The sequence below is a fragment of the Harpia harpyja genome, chromosome 1, assembly GCF_026419915.1.
Source record: "Harpia harpyja isolate bHarHar1 chromosome 1, bHarHar1 primary haplotype, whole genome shotgun sequence".
In the NCBI taxonomy this organism is placed as follows: Eukaryota; Metazoa; Chordata; class Aves; order Accipitriformes; family Accipitridae; genus Harpia; species Harpia harpyja.
Window position 1 is genome coordinate 58,707,930 of NC_068940.1, and position 15,932 is coordinate 58,723,861.

General features: G+C 41.1%; 1 protein-coding gene across 2 annotated transcripts in view; it reads left to right on the forward strand.

Moving 5' to 3' along the window:
* The window catches only part of GLI3 (GLI family zinc finger 3), a 215,044-nt gene that overhangs the window by 134,988 nt on the left and 64,124 nt on the right, over positions 1-15,932 (forward strand). For both annotated transcript variants that reach the window (XM_052795785.1, XM_052795794.1), the window contains exons 5-6: positions 5,392-5,597; positions 10,709-10,855. In XM_052795785.1, the coding sequence (XP_052651745.1) occupies positions 5,392-5,597; positions 10,709-10,855 (353 nt within the window). The remainder of the gene's footprint in view (positions 1-5,391; positions 5,598-10,708; positions 10,856-15,932) is intronic.

Here is a 15,932-nt window from a genome sequence, read left to right on the forward strand (position 1 = left end):
AGTCCCTGCCTGAGCTATGTTGTAGGTAGTGCGCGTCTTGGGACCTGCACTGTAGGTAGCAGTTCTCCTGGATGGACCCCTCAGAGCCATGGTGTAGCTTGTCTCCTGTCCAGTCTTTGGCCCTATCTCCTTCTGCGCTTGACTGGCCCCCCTGGACCTGGTTTGTCGCTTTGCCTTGTCTCAGACTGCTGATGGACACTGTTATCAGCACCTGGCTCCTGTCACTCAGCTCGGATCTGGTGGCATGGAGTGCATTGCCTGTGCTGGGGTTAACCTTGGCTTCTGACTTGCCTACCCTTAGAAAGCAGCTGGCCCTTGCTGCTCCCCAGGACCCTGAACTGGGTCTCTTTCCTTCCTATCCCCTCCCCTCCAATTCCTGGGCTAACCACCCTTACTCAGTTACAAGCATAAATCCATGTAAGATGGTTTCATGGTACTTTGGTCTGGTCCTCTGCCTGGCTTTTCACTAGGTCTACATGAATGATAAAGCTGTGTGACTTAGGGAGGAGGTGAAAAAAGGAGAATGGGAAGTTGGAGTTCAGTGTTCTTGTTTTGTTATGAAATTTCTGAACAGTTACAGGTTGGAAAATAAACACCCATTAATATTTTTGTTAGTCTTCATTTTTCAGAGGCTCAAAATCGCCAGATATTTTAGGGTTTTGAACATACAGAATTCAAGAAAGTTGTATATTCCCACCTGTGGTTTTCTTGTGCCTCGTGCCACAGGAGCAGTTCAGGAACATAGGTGGGAGAAAAGGTGCAAGTTAGAAAGGAAAAATGAGGTAAGGTAGGGAATACTCTGTGCCTTCTCTAGCCTGATATCTGGAGCTAATCTGGCACCTGTCACACCTCACCCTACTGCACCAGGGACACGGGCAGAGACTGGAAATTGTGCTCCTGAATCCTGTCAGTATGGCACTGAGAAGAGAGGGTGGCTGATGGGCCATGTAGTCAACAAGCAAGCTCTGTGCTTGCTTACCTGCCTGGGGATTTTTACCTCTAGTCATAGGCAGACAGCGGTATTTCACCTGCACAAGTTAGCCACTCTGTTACTACCAAAGAAGGGGATAGGATTTCCACTTGAATTTGGAGCATCTGATCTTCTTCATTGTAAACCTGGCTAATGCTTAGGTACAAAAACCAACCTAAAGTATGTGGTATGAGCCCCCCCACCCCTGTTCTCTCTGCTGATAGAAAAATGTGTGATCCTTTCAGGATAATAGTGGGCAATGATCTGTGCATGCAAATCATTTTGAAATATGTATAACTCACTCATGCTTGCTATATCAACTCTCAGATTGCCATGATCTTCCTTCCCCAGTTAAAAAAAGGGCTGCACGGGCTGAAAAGGGAATTGCACTTTGTTCAGTTTTTCTGGTGGCTAAAATCCAAACCTGCTGCTGGTCAGTCTTCTTGTGCAGAGTTCATCTGTTGCAGCTGTAAGCAACAAAACAAAATGACACAGTTTTTATGAGTAATAACTGAAATCTTACATACAGCTCACCTGTGGTTCAGCAGTGGTCAGAAAAAGCATTAAAAAAAAAAAGTGGCTTCATGCATTTTGTGATTTGCCATACATCTGATGCTGTTCACAGCTGCTGAACTGGTGTGACCACATAAGTTTTTAAGACTGTGCAGACACCTCTGCAACATTCATCAGAAAAAAGTGTCATGACTAATAGGAAAAAATACACCTGTTTGCCCTTACACTGATCTCACTGCCTCGGCACGTGTGCTCCATGCTTGTGCTGAGTAGTTGAGATTCTCCAGAGCATCAGAGTTGGGACAGGGAGGAGTTGGCAGGCTGGAGATGAGTGAGGAGTGGGAAGACCTGAGTTAGATAAGGAAGCTGTGTGGCAGTCACGGTATTTCCGCACCTTAGCGGTGAGCAGGAGGGCAGTCTGGACAGAAAGGAGGAGACGCCTTCACAGCCGGCCCTGTGCTCTGCTGCTTCTCTTTTATGTCAAGGGTGTAGATGTAATCAAAGTTACTGAGAAAATAATAAAATAGCCTAATGTGCCAGGATAAAAATTTGCAGTGATAAAACACAGCCATAGGATCTCTCTTACTCCCAAACCTGGAGCCCTCCAACTTCAAATAAGTATTGAAAGTATGATAAGCTTTGTGTCAAATTTGAGTTGAGTTTGTAGGATCTCTGGGAGTAAGGTCCTGACTCAGAAAAGACCGCGCATCTGCTTCACTCCCTCTCTCTGAAGGAAGCCTTAGTGCCCAGAGTATGTCGTTGAACAGGCAAACCCCTGTGTAGGAGAGGATGCAGAGCAAGTTCTGCCTTCCCTTGGTTTACAGGTAAGGCATAAAGTTTGAAGCAGTATGTATCACTGAAAATGTTTCTGCCTTTTCTCATGCTGAAGCCTTGTTGCATCCCATGTAGTAGTCTCAGACCCAGGGCAGAACACTATTTGCCAAGGCTGGTGACAAAGTAAATGTGAAATAAAAATGATGAGGGTGGACTGCCACCCACATTTGGAGATTTCATTTGCTTGTCACTGAGTGAGTGTCTGCAGAGCCACTCCTGGGCTGTACTGTTTGTTGTTTACAGGACAAAAGTAATTCTTTATTGGTACGCAAAGAGGCTGGAAAGCAATAGCTACTAGTAAGTGTGTTTGGCTGCACCCTTTCTAAAAGTCACATTTTAGTTTGAAGGAGGGAGTTAAACACTACTTTTGAAAGATGCTTGTAGTGAAGTTTAATCATGGAGGGAAAGGAAGGGAAGAATATGTGACGTTTATTGGAATAAGTCAGGAGGGCTCAAACAGTGGGACCTCTGAGAGCAGATGGAGGCAGGAGGGAAAATGGGACTGCAGGGAAAGGAGGGTCTGGAAACACAAAGGAGTGAGAAAAGTACAAGCTGGAAGTAAGCGGAGAAGTTAGCAGCACATTAAAATCAGATGGAGAGAGATTAGTAAACATTAGAGTCCAGAGCTGGGAATTTTATGTGGAATCTGATGACTCCTTATTTCTGCCTCTGATAATGCAGCTTATATGCCTGTTGTCGACTGATGTTACCCAGGTCGGCATCCTTTCCCTAGCATCCTTGGAAAACTGAGGAGCTCAGAGGACCAGAGAGAGGAAGAGGCAGGGCTGAGGAGGAGAAGTGGTTGAGTCCCAGTGTCCTTGAATGGCTCCCATTGGATCTGGAGGGACAAGCTGACAGCCTGGCTCTTAATGTTGCTTCTGCGGCTGTGTTTGGCTGCTGGCCAGCTGGAGAGTGAATCACTGAGGCTGATACAGACTTTCAGCCTTCTTGCAAAAGCTTTTAAACAGTTTTCTGTTTGATATGTGCTAGATAAGGCCAGGACTCCTGCTTGCCGGCATGCTCTTCAGGTTTCTAACTCTTTCTGACTTGAGATCGCATTAGAAAAAAATTGTAAATTACATCCAAACTTAGTTTCTTTGTTACTCATGTATTAAATTTGCTATACTACTGTATTTTCCTCACTGCCAGGATAGGAAATTCATTCTGTAATGTGATATCCAGCTGTGGTATTTTTGCTTCCTACATCACCATGAGTTTTAAGGCTCCTGCCTTCCACACTTGGCCTGGCAGGGAACCGCGAGGCAGCAAATGCTTCATGGCTGGTCAGTTTTCACTGTACCAACAAGAGTAAAGCTGCAGTTCCATCATAAAACAAAGGTGCTTCAAAACCATGCAGACAAAAAGTGCTCTGAGGAAAGGAGATGCCTGTTTTGCACAGTGGTGGAAAATGGCTTCTGGTTTCAGGTTCTCGGTGCATTTTAAATATGGTGAAGGTGTACCAGTGAGTGGCTGGGCTTCATCTGGGTCACTTGGTCGGGTGCCAAAAGAGTGATTGCACTGCCGGTACCTGCTGCTAGCATGCAACAAATGCAGCTCTCTAACAAACTTTGGAGCTAGGAGGTAATTTCATACGGGAAGGCTAAATAGGCTTACCTTGTAGAAAGCCATAGGAGGGCAAGAAACACAAAAAAGCCAAGTAGGGAAGGGAAAAGAGGGAGAAAAGCACAACAGGAAAAATCTTTGTTCCCCAGATTTTATGAGCCCTCATGGATTTTGTGGCAGGGAAGCCAGCATCGTGTTAGGAATGCATAACTTTGATCTTTGTCCCGCTCATACTCTAGCATTTCCGAGCTGATGGCAGGACAGAATTGGCTCCTATGTAATATTATGTTCTGTTGGCCTTTTAGGTGACGACAACTATGTCCATTGATCATGGTATGTGTATGTTAAAGGAAAAAAAAATACATTTCTTGTTTTATTATTCTTTGTAAGCCAGCAGCATCAAAGGAACAGGCTGCCCTCACTGCTCTCACAGCTGCTGCCTGTGTCTGTGCTGTATATATGCTAAATTAATTGGAAAAACAGGGACAAAAAGGCATTTAGTTCAGGTCAACCAGTTGGACTACAGCAAGTGCATGACAGGCTTAATCATTGTCTTTTGCCAAAGAGCAGGTTGGCAAGGGCAGGCACTCCAACCCCTTCTGATGAAATTTGGACTTTTTCCAGTGCCTTTGGAGGCAGGATGCTGTGAGAGAAAGGTCTCCACGCAGAGCCTGGACGCTGTCATATCGACAGGGTGGGATGATGGGGAGGGTTATGGCAGGTTATTTATCTTTTGTCAGCTGTGAACTCGGCTTTCAGCCTTGGTTCATCACAGCTTCACACATATAGCCTAAGAAGGCAGCACAGCTCTCCCTTCGCAAGAATGAGGTAGTTAATTAATGTGGTCTTGTTAAAGGCATTGGTCTCTGGTGCCATGCTAAAAACAAACATATGCAGCAATTTCCTTTGCCGCCAAGTTTTCTGCATCTTTCATGGGAAGGGACATCAGCAAAAAAATGCTCCAAAAGACCCAGCTGTCTTAATGGCTTACAAAGTTTGAGTCTTCTGAAACGAATTCTGTATAAATGTGCAATCTTGCACTTTCAGGAAGAATAAGCGGGCAAATGAAGGGAGTGGGCGCAGTGTAGCTCTCAAAACTCTGTTTTCCAATAGTCACGTGGTTTTGAAGATGCAAATGATTCAGCATGTCAGTATGTCTTCCATATTGCAGCAAGAATTAATTTGTGCTAGATAGGGTGCATATTTCACACTAATTAAAGTTATTTTCTGCTGAACTCTATTGGGAATGGGTATTGAGGGATGTAAAGATTAAACCAAATATAAACTTATGTTAAAGTTGGTCAGAGAAATGTTGCTAATAATGGGTACAGAGAAGAATTCATTTCCTATCCTTTTGCTTTCCAGGCAGTTGACTTCAGTGGAAGTTATTACATATGCAACCCAGTTGTTGTTCTTCAAGAAATGAATGTGTTACCTTTACAGTATTTTTCTTTATCGTATAGATAATCTGGATGGTTTTTTGTTTGTTTTTCTTTCTTTTTTTCTTCCAGGCCTTCTGCCTTATCTAGTAGCCCAACATACTCGGAGCTTCCGTTCCTTAGAATTTCCCCGCACCGAAATCCTGCTGCAACATCAGAGTCTCCCTTCAGCACCCCACACCCATACATTAACCCCTACATGGACTACATCAGGTCCCTGCACAGCAGCCCGTCCCTCTCCATGATCTCAGCAGCCCGTGGACTCAGCCCAACAGACGGTGGGTTAAGACAGGCTTCCTGTTTTCTGTCATTGTAGCAACTTAATATTATATTAATCTTGTCAGCATTTTTTCCCCCTTGTTCAAAGCAGCTTCAGCAGGTTTGTCAGACATATTCATTATGTCATAAATGTTTCAATACTTCATCAGCCGATCACGGCTCATTTGTACATCTCACAAATGTTGAAACTTCAGGGAGAAGAGAAAAAAAAAAAAGCCCTGCCTCATTCAAAATTTAAGCTGGAAAGGTGTATGTCTTGTGATATCTTTTGTTTGTGGAGCTGACCCAGGGTGTGATTCTGATCTCCTAAGGAATCCACTGTATCTGCACTGAATCTAGCCAGATTCTTCCTGAGTGTACCTCAGTGTATAACCATGGAGTTCTTCAGGTGCAAAAGGCTTGTTAATTAAAATAGTATTTTCAATCATATGAAGCATGCACTGACTTGTTACATTTAGTCAGTAGTTCTGTTAAAGTTATGTAGAATTATTTCAGTTTACCCTAGCCAATGATATGGCCAAATGAAATGGTGCTGATACAGAAGAAGCGGCTGGTGATCAGGACTGGCCCCTTTAGTTTAAATGGTGGGCAGTATACTTGAAATACTGATGCTTTAGGTCTTGGTGTGACCATGGCTATTACTTTCCAGGTTATTTGGGTTGAAGTGAACACCTGCGATCGCTCTTGTCATTATTCTGGCACATTTCCTATTCATTTCAAGGGGAATTTTGCCGAAGTGAGCAATGAATAGAGTTGCAGAAAGGCTCAGTCTTGTTAGCAGTGTGTTTTTCCCTAATAAAGTAAGCAGTTTGACATTTCAAAATTGTAGCATTTGCTGAAGAGAGCTAAAATATAACATACTCAGAAACATGTATGTAGTGAAAATAATTAAACTATTATTTTAACTATGGGAAAGATCTTCCCTGTGTATGCAGAAACTTACCAAACGGAGTTAAACTGCCTTTAGCTGAATTTGAAAAATGAGCAGTGCACCCTATCCAAACGGATAACTAATTAATCCTCGCTTATAAGAACATATAACTTTACGGTTAATCCATTAGTTATGGGCACATATTCTTATGAGAATAAATTTTAATGACCTGTTGTCAGTCAAGGTGTATGGCATGCACGTAGAGCTTTCCTAGCAGCACTTTGCATGTTGTATGAATGCTTGCTAATTCTACCCTTTTTATTTTAGCCAAAGTATTAAAATAAATATTTTGAAGAAACAATTTGAATGCTCAGAAACACATATTTTGACTCAAGGAGCTTTGGAGCTTTTGATATAGGAAAAACATGATAGAGCTGTAATGTAATGGCATAAATTGGGAAAACTCTTCCTATGTATATTTGGGTTTTTCACAAAAACTAATATGCAGAACACTTTACTATCTTTCCTTCAGTAATTTTCAGATCACATTCCTGCAGAATTTCATTTATGCTTAAGGTGTGCTCCAGCTGCACATACAAAGAAGGGAGGGAAGGGAACCACCTATTACACAACCATGCAACATTAACCTGTGTACGTTCTTGGTCTCAGGTACACAACGCTGAATTCACTTGCATATACGTAGCCACATAGTGCTATCTGAGATACACTAGGGCGTCTGACCCGGCACCCGACTGACACTCCAGAAAGGCAGAGATCTCCTAGAAGTGCTTTGCCGTATTCACCGGGCCAGTGGTAATCTCTCTGAAACTCTAGGATGTCTCAGGGTAAAATTTGGTTTCGGATTCTGGCATCTAAATTTAGGTCTCTACAGTATAGAAATCTGTCTGTGATCTTGGTGTGCCGTTTTGCCATTATAGTCCAGTGAGTTCTAGGTAGGGCAGCCAGTGGAGCCTTAGAGAACTATTCACTTCACCCAAATACAGACACTTGCATGTTACCAGCTGAGTCTGGAGCTCTGTCGTAACTACGATGGTGCGAAGATTCATCTGTCTACAGTGTAGGTGTTTGGTGTCAGTTCAGGTCTGTGAAATACCTTGCCTCAACTCCAGCTGCCACCTCAGAAAGGCAGTTTTTTCTTCTGAGGCCTGTCTTATACCTGCCAGCTTCATGTAGGTGGCTTGGATACCCACGGGCTTTCAGATGGCACAAGACACTCAGGTGTGGACAACACAGTTGTGTACACTCTGTCTTAATGCTCATCCCCTGAGCTTTGGTTGTTGACTGTATACACAACCTTAACCTTTCATAAGTACAAGCTAAACTTACTAGCTTAAGCTTTTTTCTTTGGGTTTTAAACAAATACATGTTACTTCTTGTTTCCTCTAGGCTCACAGCTCATCTTTGATCAGTTACCACAGCCCAGGTGTTGAGCAGCACCTTGTGAAAATACACTAACTTGATTGAGGCATTGGAGATATTTCAGTAAAACAACATGCTTATTGAAAAGCTGTTAAATTTGTTCTCTGGAATCCATAGTTTGTTGTGTGATCAGTCAAGTATACAATGAAATGCTTTTTTCAGTTGTAGGTTCTTGGGATCAGATAGTCCAAGTCATGGCTTGGGCACTACTAGAATGCAAATAAAAACCCCCTGTGGTTTAGAGGGGTACATGCACATAATGCACTAATGATATAATGGACACCATGGCTTAAGTTGTATAGCATTTGAACTATGAAAACTTGGAAGTTGTTGTTCTTCTGAAAGTCATAGCAAGATTTCTCTTGCTACCCTAATTGCTTTAGGCCAGTTAGATAATTAGGTCAGTGTACTATTGGGCTTGGTCTGTCGACTCACAGATCTGGGGATGGCCAGGAGCCAAAACAATCTGGAACATAATGAAGAGCAGTTTCATGTTCACTGCAAGTTTTGCCAGCTGTAATTAATGACTGCCACAGCAGCAGCAATGGTAGAGTGTCTTCTGTCTTGTCTCTTCACCTTACCCAGTAGAATTGGTGGGCCAGGGGTGGCCAAGAACTCCTGAGAAACACAGAGGGTTTGGGACAGGGGTAAGGATTGAGTTGTTGGTGTGTGTAAAACAGACTGCTCAAATGAAGCTCGGCAGTGCCCACAATGCAGAAGCAAATGCCTCCCCTTGTAAAAAAAGCAGGGACAAAGGTGAAGCTACCCAGGAATAAACAGGAGAAAATTCAGGGCCGCAGGCCTTCCTGTTCACCCTTCATTTACTCTTCAAGCAATACATCATTTAGTAGGCTAATTTTTTATGTTTGAAGAAGGTAGTAAGGAATGATCTTTAAAGAGCACCAGAGCATTTCTCAGCATATGGAACATTTAGTAATGCAATTATGTGCTCACTGTGTTTTCTGCAGCAGTTCATTTTAATGTTTGCATCCAATGTTATTGTTACTTAACCCAGACACTTATGTCAGAAAGCTCAGGAAGTATTTTAAACGTGTCTGGAAAGATACGATGATTACCTACTACTGTAAAACTTTTAAAATCAGTGATTCAGTGTGAGTTACTCCTCTTTTAAAATTTGGTCTGAATATTTTTCTTGCCATTTCACAGAAAGTGGTGGTGGCTGAAGTAGATTATATTTAATTGAGAAATCGATTTGTAATTTGGAAAAAATACCAACAACCTTTAATTTATCTCAGCTCATTTTTTATGCCATTCCTGTTCCTGTTTGATGTACTTTTATTTTTCTGAACCTTTCCTGAAATTAGTTATATTTAACATTATACCATCAAAAGCACATTCTTCCATTTTCTTTGGTAAAAATAAAGACAGATTGTACACTTTAGAAATCTGTTGCTGAATAAACTTTTCTCCAAACTCCAATGACATGTTTATCTCCTTTTAGTGTCAGTGTCAATTCTTTGCTTCTAAGGTTTGCATTTAGGATCTGATTCTCTTAACATAAACATAAATTATCCTTTTTAGTAATACTGTGTAAGTAACAACATTCAGGTTAAGTTGGTAATTCAGAGAATTTCAGCTTAAAATTTTGTTTCCATTCAAGATTCAGTTGCTGGGATCAAAGAAAAATATCATTAAATAATATGAAAGAATATAAAAATAATCTGTTGGGGTATAGCCCATTAACCTAAGGAACTTTGAAGTGTTTTAGGCAAACTTACATACCATCTTCTGGTGAGCAGAGTGTAAGGAAATTTCAACTGTTTTGCAAGTGGGACAAGTAGAGAGCAGAGAGGAAGGCTGCTCACCTCAGGTCACATTGCAAGTCAGAGTCGGGATCAAGGAGATGGAGCCCAGCTTATTTTATGAGTACTTCTCACACAAGCCCATGAAATGACCCTCTACCTACTGTAGCATCTGAAGCCTGCTGAGATGAGATGATATTAAAATTATGTGGATTTTTGTGTTTGTCCGGAGTTGCCCATTAGTTGATGGCATGCTTGAAAACTGCAGGGGAACAGAAAGCTCATATATTATTTTTACAGGAGAGAAAGGCTAATATAAGTCAGTATCAGAGGACTGCATCGCTCATGATCTCACTGATGGAATGTAGAGCCTATCTGGTCTGTGGTTTTGACTCTGCAAACATGCTCGTTTGTCAAGTACACATATATGAATTTTGAAGGATGGGATGGCCACATTCATTGACTTCAGTCTGTCCTCCCAGAAAACTGCCCCTATGTTATTCATGGACAACTAGTATTTGTCCTGAGAACATGCTTTGTCCTCATTTACTCCTAAACTTATACACAAACTGCCACTGTGAGCGAAAATCTTCTTGTCCTCTAAGCAGACTCCAGAAACTTGTAGGCTTATGGAAGTTCAGCCACGTTGTTACCTTAGAGATGGAGTCCTTTGGGCCATGGATGAGGTAAATGGGAATAAAGCTCTAGAAAGGTTTTCCTGTTTTTTTATGTCAGTAAATAAATTATACTAGTTTCCATTGCTGTCAGCCTGTCACTTCTTGAGTCACTTAATAATAAATACAAAAATATGAGATCACTGAGCTCGTTAATATTTTATGCCTTGCTGTTTCTTGAATGGTGTCTTTGCAGTATCATTGGTTGAAATACATTGACCGGTGGTGGCATACTGCAGACATTGCATTATATTAAAAAATAAACAAGCTGTTTTAATAGCCAGAGAAACCAGCAATGTGATAAAACTTTCCTTCCTGTTTATCTTACATCATTAACGGTCCTTTTTATGTTGTGTTTTTAGCTCCACATGCTGGCGTCAGTCCAGCTGAATATTATCATCAGATGGCTCTGTTGGCAGGCCAGCGCAGCCCATACGCAGACATCATTCCTTCAGCTGCCACTGCAGGAGCTGGTGCTCTTCATATGGAGTACCTTCACGCCATGGATAGTAAGTGACATTTTGTAGAAATATTGACAGTCCTACAAAGGGAACTACGTTAGTTGTTCCTGGTCTGACCCAAAAGGCCTCCACGCAGATAGAGAAGTGGGAGTCAACGTAAGCCTCCTCATGAGGCTGGAGGGCCAAAGCATTGATTGCCAAATGTACAAGGGTTACGTCAAGTCTGAAAGTAAACTTTGAAAGTAAGTAGGGAGAGGAGCAGGACTGCTCCTGAAAACAGGTTATAAATTTTATTTCCAGCAGGGCTTGAGTGCTTTTGAAAATGTCCTTTTCTATTCACAATCAGTAACTCACTTTCATCATTAGGGTGAGTATTTCCCTGATGAGCTCCCTGTTAATAAAAGGTTTACATCTGTTTTTCTGTGAGGAGAACATGCTCCTCTCATTTTCAGAGAGTGTTAGCCATCCTTACAAGTTGTGTATCATATACCGATAGACTTTGAAACCACTTCTAAGGTGAAGCAGTTTGCTGAATTCTGAAGGATCCTGACTTAGTTTTCCCTAATATTAATAGCCTTCTTTTCCCACTTCAGTATCTTTCAGACCTCTAATCTGTCTCCATTTCTCTAGTGAAGGAGGAAAAGAGAGCACCCCATTCCAAACTGCTCACTACTGCTGCTTTTGATCAGCCAGAAGGGATTATGCAGAGCATTCCCCTCTAGTCATAAGATGCTCTGCTTTTGGGGATGTACTAGGTTCCTTCCAACAAGGGAAATAAAAGGTGGTGTCTGTTGACTCTTGCTTGAAAGTATGAGCAACACAATAGTGTTAGACCACCTTATTGTCCTACAGCTTTTTAAAATCTTTGTTAGCATGAAGTTTCTCTTCCCTGCTGTTGGCTGGATGCCATAGCTGTGGATCTCAAGGAGTGTGGGATTTGGGAGGTTCAACTCTGGAACACGTGAGAATATGGATAGCTACCTCTGCATAACACATGCTGGGGAGTGTGAAGTAGTTGAGTGACCAACGATTTTTACAAGAATCAGGCAAGATAGATAGTTGTGGCACTGGGCAGGGAAACTGTTTTCATTCTGTTACCTTGATAGTGAAGGATTTTTAAATTCGGTTTCTGTTACCAGTCTCACTGCACTGGTAGCATGCATAGGGATCTTACAGTAATGTAACATAGCTTGAACCCACTTCAGAAACAAACCCACGTAAGTAGTCTGGACTAAAACCAGAAATTGATGTGCAGGCTTCAGTGCTTGAAAGCTTAAGAATATGATACTTCCTGATTTGGATTTTGAGGGGAATAGGGAGAGATGAGGTACACTGCTAATGCATTTGATGCATATTAATAATATCTTGCAGAATGGAAACTCTGTTATGCATGGTTCAGGTAATGTAGATCTGCTGCTATGTTCCAGTTGCGAGGACAAATCCCCAGCTTGTATGAATGGACGTGACTTCATTGAAGTAAAAGGATCATAGAATCATAGAATAGTTTGGGTTGCAAGGAACCTTTAAAGGTCATCTTGTCCAAACCCCCCTGCAATGAGCAGGGATATTTTATACTTTCAATGTTTTTGATTTCTATTGGGAGAGAGTTTCAGAATGTGTGTAGGTAGCAGTACCAAACCACATATTTGGATGCAGACTTGATCGAATGGGTCTATTCAGTCTATAGGAAGATAGATACCCAGATGTATGCCAGAAAACTTAAGAAAAACAGAAGACATTGCAGTCTCGTACAAATAATGGCATTTGCACAAAGGACCTTCATGTGTTAGTAGAGATTGTGTATGCTTTAATCTACATAGAATTACAGCTTTTGCATCCCAAGAATGTTATCACTTCTTACTTAAGGGAAAATGTTTTGACCTTTGCCCATAACTTCAGCCCATTCATAAAAGGTACCTAACAGTATCTCTAATAAGGATATTTGCTGTCACCAGGTTTAGCTACAATATATTTGAAATGCGCTCTTTAATTTGTTTTGTGTTTGTTTTTAAAAATTAAGATCACACATTTCAGATTCATTATAGCAGCAACTTTTCAATTAGGGATTATTTCAGAGTTAAAGACAAAAAATGTGTAGCACTATTATGCAAATGGGTTATTTTTAAACAGTAAATAGAGAATTAAAATAAGAATGAATCCTAGTAGGGTCACTCAGCTCACCTTCTATATTTGATGAGAATGTGTTTAGTCAGGCAATAGCTGCTTTTATCTAAATAGAGTATGAAGTTACCCTTTTACTTTGTAAAAACTAATTAAAACTATCTTAACTTGCATGGATATACAGTAAATTAATTGTCATTAAGTAGGAATCTGAATGTCCTATCATTCATCATGCTAAAGAAAACCCCTTTCTTCTTTGTCAGAATTTTAGATTAGAAACAAGAACAAAACAATTAGCAGGAAGCCGATATTAAGACTTTTTAAAAAAAAACCAATAAGAATGTCCCTGTTTGCATTTAATAACAAGGTACAGCAATGCCATTTGTTTGGATTGTTCTTCTTAAGGGTTTGTATGGTGATCTTAAAAGTACTCTTTCACCTTTGCCCAGTCTTGTCAAAGGAAACAGAAGAGAGATTGGTAGTTTCCCTCATTATCTGCTATCAAGTTCTGAGCAAGTTGACTCAACTCGCTCAAAGGCTGCTGCTCATTTATTCCACACAACAACCAAATAGATACAAGCAAGACATTGTTCTTCTGTGAAGCAAGTCTGTCTCCTAATTATGCGTTTGTACAGCATTGAGCACAGTAATTTGGCATCTCTGCCCTCTCCTGTAGTACGTATAATAATGCCAATACCGGCATGCACTGGGCTGAAAAGCATGTTACATACAGTTTGTGTAGTTTTGGGCCTTTTGTTTTGCTCTGTGGTGCTGGAAAACTGATTTCAAAATGGGGATGATATGAGTGGGAGAAGCATTAATCAGAAAGTTAAATCTTGGCTAAAGAGCAGTAGACTTCTTGAAGCTCTGAACTTCACTGTCCATGAACTGTCTAATATATTGTGGAAGAATATGGCCAAGATTTTCTATGCTTGTCATTTTTCCTCATCCTGTCCTGTGTGGCATGAAAAGTGGACCAGAATTTTCTTTGCTGCTAAGAAGCTTTTCTACAGTTTTGGTGGCCAGAATCCCTGACCAAGTCTTCCCATCTTCTTGCTTGATCTAAAAGGGTCAGATGTGCTACCTTTAAGTATAACATCAAAATAACCAGGGGACAGTATCACAGTAGCAGCAACTGAAATTCCTTGTTGTGGCTGTAAAGATACTGTATGCCAGAACTGTCGTAAGCACTTGAAAAATTCAAAAATCACAGCCTTTTGGGCTTGATACCTCCATTTTTCACTTGGGGAGTATGTTTTACTCTCCTTCTAAATGGTGTTCAGTAGAAAGACAAGCATGTTCCCTGAGGCTGCTAGATTGACCCTGAGAGTATTAATATTCTCACTCTGATTAACTTTTGCCTATGTTCACTCAGAATGGGAGGTTTTTCTTTTTCAAAGGTATTCAGCATTGACCTACCCCTTTGGCATTAGAGACACTGATAGCAACCCAATTGATGTAAAGAATTTGGCCAGCCTGAAGAGTTAAGCCAATGTGAGAAGCTTTGGACTGGGTTTGATTTCTGATTTTCAGGCACAGTTGGGGAATAAGGGTGGAGTAGCAAAGCCATTCCTTTTCCTTTTATACTGATGACAGATTTACCTTTTTGAAAACTAAGACAAAAATTATGACAAACTTTCATGAAGTGAAAACAAAGTTTACACATCTGTGAGCAGAAACTGGAAGGAAAAGAAAGAAAGAAAAAAAGCTTTAATGTAAAAACAAAATCAAACTTCCCATGTTCACAGCCTTCAACAAAAACTAGTGCCTGAGACAAGTTCAGAGAGGTTTGATTTAAAGGGATGGAATAAATGATACATGTCTGAAGATTGCCTTATAAATGATTAAGCAATGCTAAAAACTTCAACTCAGAAATCAAATTCATGGGCAAATTTGCTGGATGGCATATTCCATTTTTGAAATTTATGATGTAGACAGATATCTGTTATTTTAGAATTGATCTCCACCCGAGGAATAAGATCTTTTCTTCTGACACCTGATGGATTTTTTGTCGGCACACTCAAGTCTTTACTATCAAATACTGACTTTTTATTACTATAATGTCTACTCCAAAAAGGGGACATTCCTAAACAAATCTTCACTGTTAGCTTCCATTTGCATGTTTTGCCAAAGCTGATGGGTTTTTTTCACCACTTGCACAGAGGTAAATGGATTTTTAGTGAATCAGTGCTCCTGCATTTTTTGGTTTTAAAGCATTATTGAGCAGGGAATGTAGTGCTTCAGTGGGAGAACACTGTGAGCAGATGAACATCTCAAATTCCCAAATAAATATTGAAGTGTTTGTTTTTAAAATAAATGCCTGGGCAAGGCTGGAAAGTTTGGTTCAGAGTATTCAGAGGCACTGACAAATTGTGACCTATTCCTTTTTATAGTAATATACTAACTAAGACTGATGTTATGCTAAATGAATGGTTTAGAGAATGTCCTGCAGCGTAACCAGTGGTCAGCTCATGCTTAAGACTTTTTAGGCATGTGAAACCTAATTAAACCACGAAGATCTGAAAAAACAGTAATTCCATTTAATTGTATTTTCAATTTTGAAAGTCATGGCCTCCCTTGAACCGAATCCCCTTCTCCTGTGGTCAGACTCTGTAGAGCTCTTGCCCAGCCTCAGCCATTGGCTCCCGCTGTGAAGCAGAAATATTCCCTTTTTGCAGGAGACTGTTGGCCCTTAGGAGGTTGTTCCCGTCCCAGGTAGATGGAAGGGAGTGACGAATTCCCAGATCTAGGTGGGGCTTGAAACAGGCGCTGCCTGGAGGGGAAGAGGAAGCCTGAGACTGCTGCGTGGTGTGGCTGAAGTCCTCCTGTGTGGTCTGTCAAGGGTGACCGTGCTTCTCTCCAAGATCATAAGAGCTTTGAACAGTTGTTGGTAACGCTTGTTCCATCCTCTCTGAAATGCAGGAGTACCAATGAGTCCGCTTAGGCGGTTGGGGCACAGAAAATAAATGGTGTCTGATTGCAGAGGCAGCAAAACATAACTGTT